This window comes from Acomys minous, assembly GCF_964271855.1.
Source record: "Acomys minous genome assembly, chromosome: 3".
NCBI lineage: Eukaryota > Metazoa > Chordata > Mammalia > Rodentia > Muridae > Acomys > Acomys minous.
In genome coordinates this window covers 28,705,714-28,718,097 of record NC_140485.1, presented here as the reverse complement: position 1 = coordinate 28,718,097, position 12,384 = coordinate 28,705,714, and the positions used below count along the sequence as shown (strand labels likewise).

The 12,384-nt window shown below is 43.0% G+C and overlaps 1 protein-coding gene across 1 annotated transcript in view; it reads right to left on the bottom strand.

Annotated features, from left to right (window-relative positions):
• Positions 1 to 12,384, bottom strand: part of EHD4 (EH domain containing 4) — a 69,188-nt gene that overhangs the window by 44,246 nt on the left and 12,558 nt on the right. The window contains exon 2 of the mRNA XM_084776189.1: positions 6,058 to 6,234. Within this exon, the coding sequence (XP_084632315.1) occupies positions 6,058 to 6,234 (177 nt within the window). The remainder of the gene's footprint in view (positions 1 to 6,057; positions 6,235 to 12,384) is intronic.

The window sequence follows — 12,384 nt, the reverse complement described above, 5'->3', positions numbered from 1 at the left end:
GACCCTATCTCGAAAAACCTAAAAAAAGAAATAAAAATAAAATAAAAGGCAGACTGGGGCTGGGAAGGACCACTCGTGACAAGTGATAACAGAGCTGAGATGTAAGCTGGCAGTCCTGGATAGGTCTTATATATGGCTACTATGACCACCACACACTGGGATCACTGCTAAGTCTCTGTACCATACTTAGGGTAACATCCTGAAACAAAGGACTGACGTGGCATTGCCCTGAAGCTTCCGTGTGCAGCCTGTGTTCTACCTAGTGCTGTGGAAGGTTAGGTGGGTGTGTACTGTGAGCAACCTCCCTGTACAGGTCTCTAAGCCTCTATAAACAACTCTACCATGTTTGTCTTTCAGCTCAAGTGATAATAGGAAGCAGTTGATCTTACCTGCTTTACCAATGAGTTAAACCCAGAGATTATGTGCCGTAAGTAGAAAATCTACAAAAAGACCGGGACAACTAAATCATCACACAGCCCTACTATAAATGGCTCATCTAGCTTTCTAGTGCGAGGGAGAAGTGATGTTCACATCTAGATTACACAAATGCCTCTCTCTTGGCTGCCACGGAGCAAAGCCAGAAGTGGTATGCTGCCCTAGAAGGACCTGCCCAAATCCAGGAGAAAAGGTGCATTTTCTGAAACGCCAGAACCAGAAGCATACAAGCAGCTGTCAATCAGGAATGATGGTTTGGGATGGGCAGTGATGGCTTGGTGGTTAAGAGCAGGCTGCTCTACCAAAGGACTCCGGTTTGAATCCCAGAACCCAAATGGTGGCTATAACTCCAGTTCCAAGGGATCTGAAGACCTCTTCTGGACTCTGCTGGCTCCAGACATGAATGTGGTACACACACAAATAGGCAAAACATCCACATATTTATATATAATGGATATAATATAAAATATAAATCAATCAATAAAACAAACAAACAAGAACAAGCTGGGCAAGGGTGGTGCAAGCCTTTAATCCCAGCACTTGAAGGCAGAGGTAGAATCTCTGAGTTCGAGGCCGGCCTGGTCTACAGAGTGAGTTCCAGGACAGCCAAGGCTACACAGAGATGCCTTGTCTTGAAGTCTTGAAACACATCCCTATTCCATCCTTCCCAAAACAAACACCAAAACAAAACAAAACAAAAAATCAAAACATTGGTTGTAGTCGGGCATGGTAGTGCACACGTTTAATCCTAGCACTCACAAGACAGAAGCAGGTAGATCTCCAAGTTCAAGGCTACCCAGATCTACAAAAGGAGTACAAGGCCAGCCAGGGATGCACAATGAGACGCTGTCTCAACAACAAAAACAGTACCAATGATTTGTCACCCAGAATTACCTCAAGTCCTAGGGTGAAAGATTAATTGCAAAAACTTAAGCAATTAAGGGCAATGCATACATGAGAGAGAAATAAAGAGAGAGACTTTAAAATAATTTCTTTTGTGAAAAAGTCATTTAAAGTTATACTAGATGCGAAAGCTAAAAATAACATCTGAGGTTATCTGTAGTTTAAAAATACTGTCATTTTTAGAAAAGTAAGCCAAGAGGGAAACCCATACATCTAATTTATATCAGACTGCTGGAGGATTATGTCAGGCCCAAATCTCTGATATTTCTGGAACAGTCTTTCAGGACTTGTATGTAAGGTGTTACGGGCAGTGTCTGTTCCTCTGTGAGCTGAACTGCCTCCTGATGCATGCTGGGATATCAGCTCCATGGCACAGCTGCAGAATGGGGTGCGGTGAGACTTCTCTCAGATGGCGGAGGGACTTTGAGACACTGATTTTTAAAGCCTCATTTCCACCAAACTCTCTTTTGTTCTAGACGTAACTCTTCCTTGTATTGTTCACGTATGTTGTTTCCTACGTCAAATCTGCCTTTTCAGGAATTCATCTCCATTTCTCTGAAATGCACCACTGATTCATTAGTCTCTCAACAATCAGCCTAGGAGACTCCGGTCCCCAAGGTTTGCGTAATGGGGAAAGTGGTGTCACCCTACAGGCACCACCTGTCTTTAAGTATCTTATGAGGTATTTAACTCTCTAAAAAATGCCGTTGGGAGCAGTGATTAAAGCTAGGAGAGGCCCCTATCATCAAGACCAGGGGACAAAGTTCTACCCACAAAACTACTGGTTTTCTTTCCTACTACATTTTGACCTAGTTTCCAGGAAAAGTGTGTTATGCTGTGTTCCTGCCTTTGAGCCTCACGTAGGCACGGCCACCAGGATGGCTTGAGAGACAAACATTCCTCATTGCTGGGGCACAGGGTGGCAAAGGGTAGGAAGAAGGAAACCACCATTTCTTCAGCAGATCACGTCTTTCCTTCTAGCCTTCGTACTCATGAACTGGTCACTATATTCTCTACTGACCCCACAAGCACAGTGCTGACAGAATTACGTGAGCTGTGCTTTGGGGGATAGCACAGTCTCCATTGTCTTCACTGCAGGGCTATCCTCAAGTTAAGTGGGGGCAGAAGGCAGAGTTTAAACACTGCACCACTGGACAGCTCAGCACTGGGGTCTCCAGGTTCTAATCTTAGCACTGCCCCTAGGCTGAGCGACTCCAAAGACACTATCTCACCCTTGCTGTTCCCCAGTTCCTCAGCACTGCTTGGGAAAACAGTGACAGCCACGCAATGCATCTTCATAAGGACTTGAAGTTAGTGTATCTCAGCTTTCCATGTGGCGTATACAGGTAAAGTTTAGAACAGTGCTGGGCATATGCTGCATAGTTGTTTGGTTTTTATCTTTCTATTTTCCTGGACTCAGTTAATACACGGCTATGTGATTCATGGGTTATTTTCAGCATAATTTAAAGTCTAAGATAGTAAACACTGCCACTCAAAATGTTTCCTCTATGCTTTTCTTCCACACTCATCTGCTCTAAGTTTGAGATTTAAAACACTTTGTTATTTTAGGAAAGTAAATTATTTGACAAAGTAAAATAAACCAATAACCATTCTTCCTGTATATTCCTTTAAAAGTGTGGACTTTGCTAACTGAAAATTTGGGGTGGGGGAGGGAAGTCAGCTTATTTCTCTTTAAAGTTTGCCAGGAAAAAAAAAGTGTGTGTGCACACGTGGACAAACATACACACACAAAGACAAAGGTAATGAGTATTAGGATTCTAAAGCAACCATCTAGGAGAAGGGTACTGTGCCTTGGCCTCTGTATAAGCCAATTATGGCACAAATCTGATTGTTGCTTGCCCCACGTCCTATGCTCCCAGAAAGTATCTGATTGGTGTGTGTGTGTGTGTGTGTGTGTGTGTGTGTGTGTGTGTGTGCATTCATGCATGCATGCATGTCTCAATTTCCTTGGACTTGACTCATTCACCTTGTCCTGAGCTCCTCATGACCCTGGGTTCTTCCCGGGGTCCTGGGTTTCACTTCTGCACAAAGAGAAGCTGCCATCTGCAGCAACTCTGGAATTAAGGCACAGCCCCTCCTGAAGAAGAGAATCTGCATCTGTTAGCAACAAGAGTGAGCTTCTGCATGGCTCCTTCTATATCATCTGCGTACTGCTGCCTGACTCACTGCCACGGTCTCTTGCTAGCCCTCAGGTGCTCTCTCTGGTTTGCAACAGGAGCATCTGAAAGCCTTTAAAGGAAGATTCTGCTCCTACGGGGAAGCTTGAGGCTGCCTGGGCTCTCAGCACAGCCACCGTCCAAGTGCTCACTCCAGGGTCCTCACGAAAGGAGCCTTCCCAGGCTCTGGACAGGCAGCAGTCAGAGGGTGGATCTTATTTTTAGGAACATCTAGAAAGGAGAAGTGATCTAGGTCTCTGGCAGAGCTTCAGTGCCAGCTCTACTTCCTCTCCCTCAGCAGCTGGAGTTGCCCCTCCACTTCTAGCTGATGGCTGGCCCCTATTTTATAAAGCTAGACTCAGAAAAGAGAAAAAAGAAGGATGTGGAGGAATGGCAGGAAAGAAGAGAAAAGGATTTAAAAAAATACACACCTTTAACAATATTAACTGTCCCAACTATTTATTTGATTTTTCAAATAAGACTAAAGACGTGCATGCACACAAACATACACACATGTGCACACACGCACACGCATGCAGAAATCGACAAATAGCATTACCTCAAACTAAAAACTCTCTGCCCAGAAAGGAAACAATCAACAGAGTGAAAACAACTTATATAATGGGGAAATTATTCATCAGGCTTTTGATAATCTAGACTATATAACAAACTCAATTTTGTTTTTTGCTTTTGTTTTTGTTTTGTTTTGTTTTGTTTTGAAACAGGGTTTCTCCATGTAGCCCTGGCTGTGCTGGAACTCTCTCTGTAGAGCAGGCTGGCCTCAAACTCATAGCAATCCACCTGTCTCTGCCTCCTGAGTGCTGGGATTAAAGGTATGTGCCACCACCACTACCAGGCTTAACAAACTCAAAATTAAAGACAGTAATTCCCAAAGAACCACTAATCAAAAAAAAAAAAAAAAAAAAAAAAAAAAAAAAAAAAGGCCAATGATCTCAAAAGAAATGAAAAAAATACTCAGTACCTTAGCCATCAGGGAAATAAAAATCAAAACTACAATGAGAACCCATATCATCCAGTTAGAATGGATATTATTTTAAAATGCTAGTGATGATGTGGAAGATAGAGGAACTTTTATATAATGTGGTGAATATCAGGTGGGGCACTCACTATGGAAAACACATAGTTTCCTCAAATAACTAAGAACTGCCTATCACCTGCTATCTCATTCCTGTGTATATAATATACCTGAAGAAAAACCAGATGCACAAGACATACGTGCATGAGCATGTTTATTGTGGCACTATTCACAACTGAAATGCGAAAGCAGCCCATCAGCAAAGGACAAGATAAGAAAATATGGTAGTCAGGCATATGGTACAGCTGCAATTTCAGCTACTAGAAGATAGAGGCAGGATGACCTCAAGTTCAAGAACCGCCTCATCTACAGAGTAAGTTCAAGGCCAGCCTGGGCAACAACCCTGGCACCCCCCTGGAAAAAAAAAGTTAAAAGGAGGCCTGGGGTATAGTTCAGTGGCAGAGCACATAGGAAGCCCTGTGTTCAGTTCCTAGCCACAGTACAAAAGAGAAGAAAGAAAATGTGATTATGTATGCATACGGTGGAGTACTATTTGGCCATAAAAATAAAATCCTGTTGTTTGAGGCAAAATGGAACCAGAGGGTATCATCTTAAGTGAAATAAGCCAGATTCAAAAAGAATTGCATGTTGTCTTTCATATACATTAGAACTAAAAGAACTAAATAAAATAATTAAAAGTAAAACTGAAAGAAAAATTGTTGGGTGAGGGGAGAAAGAAGAAAAGATGGAAAAGAGAGAGGGAGCGAGAGGGAGGAACACAGTGGAGCAGAAAGGGGTCAGTAGATTTCATCCTACTGCAGAGCTACAGCAGAAAGCCTGCCATCGGTTTTTCCCACCAACACCTCAGATGCATTGGGAAATCCACTAATAGACGACAGGGGTCGGGGCATAGATAAAATACACCTCCAATCAAGGCAGAGCAACCCACATCTCTATCTAGAAAGTAATGGCCATGTATATAGGCTAACTTTTTGTTTTCACCCTATTTAACCTTGCCCTGCTCCAAGGAATAAGGAAGGAGCTCAAAGCTCAAATAAAAAGTCAAAGGAACATTCAGGGAGACGAGGCAACCTGTCCTCAATCAAAAGACCAACGGATGCCAAGGGACCTTCGCTCTTTCTGAGCCCTGCACACCACACCTGCGAGGTGGCTACCCCACAGCTACTAGTGACAGGAACTGGGCAACCTGAACTATTTCAGTGCAACCCAACTTATTAGCCATTTGTCTGCATACTGGGCCACATACTGGGCAGCATCAATGTCCATTTTGGGGCCCCAGCTACGCCCAGTAAAGTCATTCAGAACAGATGAGAGTGAAATATAATTGATTGATTAGCACACACTCCCAACCCCTGACCCCACACACATTTTCCTCTTCTAGAACAGACATGGTCTGTCCTTCAGTTTGGGCTCCATAAGTGATAGGGAATAATTTGAAGAAAAAAGCTTTAATGACCTGACCAGGAGCGGCTTGCTGCTCCTTACCTGTTCAGGAAAGCATTTCCAAAGCGACTAAGCTTTCGGAATGGCTTTTTGGGATCCACCACTAAAGCGTTCCCAGGGGTGCTCCCCTCGGTCTCCCCATACATCACAGCAATGAAGGAGTCTGTGGTTGGCTCCGGACCAATCCTCATGCCTGGGAAATCTTGCTCCAGTAAGTATCTGGGGGAAAAAGAAAAGAGCATGATGTCACAAATATGAAGCCAGAGAACTGCCTGGGATTATCCAACAATTATTAAAAATCTTGGAGGATCAGGAGTTCATCTCCAATATATACACTATATACAAGTTTGAAGACAACATAGATTACATGAGACCCTGTTTCAAAAAAACAAAACAAAGAGTCTTGAAGTCTCATTAACATACTGGGTGTCATTCCCTGTGTAGGACAGCGTGCCTGGGCTGCACATGGAGCACCTTTTCTGTGGCTCCCAGGCACCTTGTGCAAGTAGCAATCACGTTATGTCAGGTGTCCCGGGAGTAACCAGGGAATGACAAGCCTCAAGGAAAGAAACTGCATGAGTCTCTACAGCTCCTCACTCCAACAGCAAACTATCTTTGTTTCTATAAATCCTGACTAGTCAAATGTAACTGTGACTATTTCTGGGGATGGAGACAAAGAACTGAAAGTCAAATGTCAAACACAACTTTGCCATCATTATGAGGAGAAGTGAAACTTTTTTCTTATGTAAACAAAATGGAATTAGTTAGTTAGTAAGCAATATTAATAGGCTTTATTATAAACCTTTTCTTTAAGTCATTGCTACTTTTTAACTTTACCCAAAGTTTTTAAGTTTCTGTGAAAGTGCAAAGACCCAGAATAGACACATTGTTTTAAAAAGTTCAGAGTAATCATGAAAAAAATCAGATAATAACTTCTAGCTTTTACTGAAAAGACGTAAAGCCTTTTTCTTTCCTTTCCTTTTTTCTTTTTTTCTTCCTTCCTTCCTTCCTTTTTTCTGAGACAGGGTTTCTCTGTGTAGCCTTAGCTGGCTTGGACTCACTGTGTAGATGAGGCTCAAACTCACAGTGATCCACCTGCCTCTGCCTCCCTGAGTGCTGGGATTAAAGGCGTGCACCATCACATCCGGCTGACATAGAGCTTTACACATGCACCATGCCTTACATATGCACTATACCTTATGCATGCGCTGTGCCTTATGTATTTATGTATTATACCTTATGCATGCGCTGTGCCTTATGTATTTATGTATTATACCTTATGCATGCGCTGTGCCTTATGTATTTATGTATTATACCTTATGCATGCGCTGTGCCTTATGTATTTATGTATTATACCTTATGCATGCGCTGTGCCTTATGTATTTATGTATTATACCTTATGCATGCGCTGTGCCCTATGTATTTATGCATTATACCTTATGCATGCATTGTGCCCTATGTATGTATGCACTATACCTTATGCATGCATTGTGCCCTATGTATGTATGCACTATACCTTATGCATGCATTGTGCCCTATGTATGTATGCACTATACCTTATGCATGCATTGTGCCCTATGTATGTATGCACTATACCTTATGCATATACTATCTTATTCATGCACTGTGCCTTATGCGTGCACTGCTATTTCATTCAGTTCCTATAACACTTTCAGGTGAGTGATAACATTATCTTCCTTTTACAGGTAGGAAAACAGGTATCAGGGAGGCCAAGCAACTTAGTGAGTGAGAACTGGAACGCAAGTGGTCAGATTCTCAGATGTGTACTGTCTTCAGATCTTTACACTTGGCCTGGCACTAGCAACTATTTCAAATAAGCAAGAACATTCAGGATCCTCACGCCAGGGTATAAGCCTGGGAATAAAGACTTTCTATTTCCTTTAATGTGAGAAAAAGGGGCTCACTAGACTGTCTTCCTACACAGTCTCCTAGTCTCCCCAAGGACATAGGACACACCGCCTCATTCCCCTTGACAAAAAAGCTGAAGCTAGAATACACTATTGATTCAAAATGCATCCATACTTAATTTTTTCAAAGATATTAAAATATTTCCAGTCAAAGCCTTAGTGTACCCAATAGCACAGTCATGAGTCTTAGGAACAGAAGTGTTTATACTAGTTAATTCTTACAAAATTCCACACAAATCAGACAGGCAAGAGCTACTGTGAGATGACCTCACACTGTGAGACCAGTATTTATTTCACACACCTAACTGAGCATGTAACTCAGCCCTTCTGGAACTTCAAGTCTAGTCATTTAAGAGCAAAGCTAGGGTTGAGAGCCAGGTTGTACTATGGCAATGTCCAGTCTGACTTTCTTTTTTCTTTTTTGAGGTTAAAACCTGCTAGCTCAGCGAAGTAACTTTATTTTCTGAATCATATACAGAATGTCTATTTACGAGCCCGATTCCACACCAGGCTACTAGTCTTCAGAATCCTCTTCCTGCCAGTGTCATTCTACCTAGCTAATCTACCTCTCTTTTGAGTCCCTCCAAACCAACGAGGGCTCCTTACTCTCTTTCCTAGAATTCTGTTTTACCTGTGTTCTGCCAGCTGCTTCTCTGTTGGTCCCGAAAGCCCAGAGAGAAAATTCCAGTTTTGCTTTCAAAACCCTCAGCCTGGATGCGGCTAGGCAGGGAGGGAGGGAGACTGAGGACTAAAGACAACTGTGCAGATGGCAAAGTTTGAGCTAATGGCTGCCAGGGCTGCAGGAGTCCTGGTGGCACACAGTTTCCAACTCATAAAAGGGTCACGTCCAAGTACCGTTCTGACCATTGAAGGCAATAGGGTCAATGTTTACTGGGGTCTCACACACCCCAGTAAAAGTGAAGCAGCAGACAGGAGCTGTCCCATCAGCTTTGGGGGAGGGGAGCTCAGGGTTGAGTTCTATCTCCAGGGCTTCCTTAGAACGTGACTCCTTCTCAGTGCCTTCACCAGGCCCGGGCAGGAAAGATCCCCAGGTTCCACACCAGGGCAGGACAGAGGGGACCTCAGGTGGGAACACAGAGATGCTGTAGTTAGACTGGGACAGCTCAGGGCTGTTTAGGTCAGACACTCACTGCCAAGAGGTATTTAAACTCCTATCTGACAATTCCCATTTGCATTGGAATTAAATAGGACATTCAAGGAAAACTCCAGTGACAAAATTGTTTAAAGGAGAGCAGATGTTTCTGTCTTCTGAGTTCATACAATAATAGAAGCCAAAGTTTCCCCAGTAGCAACCCTGCCAGGAAGAATGTTAGCAAGTCTTTTTTTTTTTTTTTTTTTTTTTGGTTTTTCCAGACAAGGTCTCTCTGTGTTAGCCTTGGCTGTCCTGGACTCACTTTGTAGACCAGGCTGGCCTTGAACTCACAGCGATCCGCCTGCCTCTGCCTCCCGAGTGCTGGGATTACAGGCGTGCACCACCACGCCCGGCTACAAATCCTTATTTTTATTTTTAAGCTGCAAATACGAACTGCTTTGAAGAACAGGGTGTCCTCACCTGTGACTGTGAAGTGTTGAGGCAAACACAGACGAGAACCAGGGGAAATCACTGTACTGCTTTCTTAGTACCCACAGGTACTAAAATGTCCACACTCAATATTCAGTTTCATATAAAAGGAGTTCCAATGAAAGACCCAGTATATTAGCATATTTTAAAAGCCTTCCGTACACTCAGTGCTGGTGAGGGTCATGAGATCTACCTCTATATGTAGCACGAGAGTACCTGGCACAACCTTACTGCCAAAGTGCTCACACGCTTCACATAACAATGGGTCGCCTTCATGGAGCAGGCCCTCTCTTACCTGCTGTGGAGGTCATCCATGGGCCTATTTTCTCTCCCTTGTGAACTGTCAGCACCTACAGGGCATGACATATATGTGTATATATGTATATACACACACATTCACATATATATGATATCTTACATATGATATCATGTATACATTTTGTGAGTATCATATATACACACTCACAAAGTCTCTGGGAATCATTTGATTTAACCCATCTAAAGAGAGGGACTATGGTAGACAAATGACTTGCTTTGTTGTTCAAACTCACTAGCGGCCATACAAGGATCCCCTCGCTCCTGGACCAGGCTCAACTCCAAGTGTTACTTTGGGGCTCTAGAGAACTCTCAATTCACTGGTTATTTTAGGGCTTGTCACATACACGAATCAACATATGACACCCTCTGAGTGGACTGTCCGGAAGGATTCTCCTGACACGCAGATGTACACCATACTGTTGGGCAGGCCATAACGTGTCAACGTAGAAAGAGAATCAAGAACAACCAAGATATCAAATGTCTGACGTGACAAAAGTGACACTGAAAGGATGACGTTAAAGTCAGCAACCTGGGAGGGGAGGGTACAGTGGGCCCTAAGGCATGACATGCGAAGGCACGATAACTTCACAGAGCCCTGCATAAGGCTGAGCCAGGAGTCAAACCCTTCTCCGGAGACACCAGAGGCTTTACTAAAGCAGGCATTCCAGGGACTCTGAGGTGTTAACTGTGATAACAAGAGTTGAAAGGAACACAAGGAGCTACAGGAAAACTATAGAAAAGAATCCATCACGATGCAGAGCAGAGCAGCCCACTCCACAGGCATCCTGTGCCTTAAAGGCTTGGTCTGTCCTTGGCACCACCTTGCTCCCTTTCCTGTGTTCTCAGAGAGGCCTGCCAATTCTAGTGATGATTGCTCCAAGGTCTGAGCCAAGCCATCAACGTAAAAGGGCACAGGAATCTGAATCACATGTGGATGAGCGGAAGTGGTGAGGGTGGACAGGAGACCTGACCCCTCTGTGTCCTGGTCTTATGAGGTCACTGCATATAGATGGTGTCTTTTATAGCTTAAGCTAGAGGAGGAAATTAACTTCAAAGAAAAAATATCATTTGTGACAAAGAGAAGGAAAAAAATCTTAGGATAATGAAAAGTTGTTCACTGTGCCCAAGCACCATTTTCTCAAGAAGATACTATTTAACAATACTACAAATGTCAGCTGTGACTTCTGTCACTTGGGAATTTCTCATGCATTCTCTCTGGGTTGGTTCTTTCATATTTCTTTATTTTGTTTAGTAATACACTCTACCTAACACTGGATACTTGCTATATGCTAAAGCCTTTACATAAAAGGCCTCAATTGGTAAATACCTTGTGGGTAAGCACTATTTTCATCCCCCTTTTACAGGTGAATAAACCATGTGTCAGATAGGTTAACTGAGTTAAATCAGCATTAGAGAGGCTGAGTCAGCCACCAACGGGAGCGTTTACAGGAACATGCTCTATGAGTCACAAGGAATGTCAGACAGAAGATCTTGTTAAGCAGGTATTCAATAAGTTATTTACACTAAAAATAGTCCACATATATTTGTCATTTGAGTTGGGTTAGTTGAGTTGGGTGTTATTTGAGCATTACTTTAACATTCTGAAGCTAAAATCTACAAATACAGCTTATGAAAACAAAGTATTTAAAGAAGTATTCATACACACCCTGGCATCTGTGCAGCATTTCAATTCATTATTATGCTTCAAACACATTTTTAAATTAGTGTGTGTGTGTGTGTGTGTGTGTGTGTGTGTGTGTGTGTGTGTTGTATGAGAATGTGCCACATGTGTGAGTGAAGGCCAGAAGACTTTCAAGAATTGGTTCTCTCCTTCCATCATGTGGGTTCTGGGAAACTGAACTCAGGTCATGAGGCTTGGTAGCAAGTTCCCTTCCTCACTGGCTATCTTGTTAGCCCACTAAAACACCTTTAAAAGGAGGATTTATTTTGGAGCTGGAGAGCTAGCTCAGTGGTTACGAGCACTTAATGTTTTTGCATGACTAGGGTTTTGTTCACAGCACCCGTAGTGGCTCACCACCGTCTGTCTATCCAACACCTTCTTCTGGCCTTCAAGGGTACCAGTCACGCACAGGGTGTACACACATACACGCAGGCAAAACACACACATAAAATAAAAATACATCTTTAGAAGAAAAGAGAGAGAATTAAACTAACTCCAATAGCTGCCTCGATCATTTGAGTCTTTTTTTTTTTAAGATTTATTTATTATTATGTATACAATAGTCTGTCTGCATGTACACCCGCAGAGCATCAGATCATATCATAGATGGTTGCGAGCCACCATATGGTTGCTGGGAATTGAACTTAGGACCTCTGGAAGAGCAGTCAGTGCTCTTAACCTCTGAGCTATCTCTCCAGCCCCAATCCTTTGAGTCTTAATAAGGTTTTATTTGTTTATCTGTGGTACTAGGGACTGAACCCAGGCCTTAAGCACACCAGGTAAGCACGCTTCCATTGTACCACATGCCCCGCCCTACTAACACGAGGGCCTCTGAATATGCTACGGCCAGCAGAAGAGCA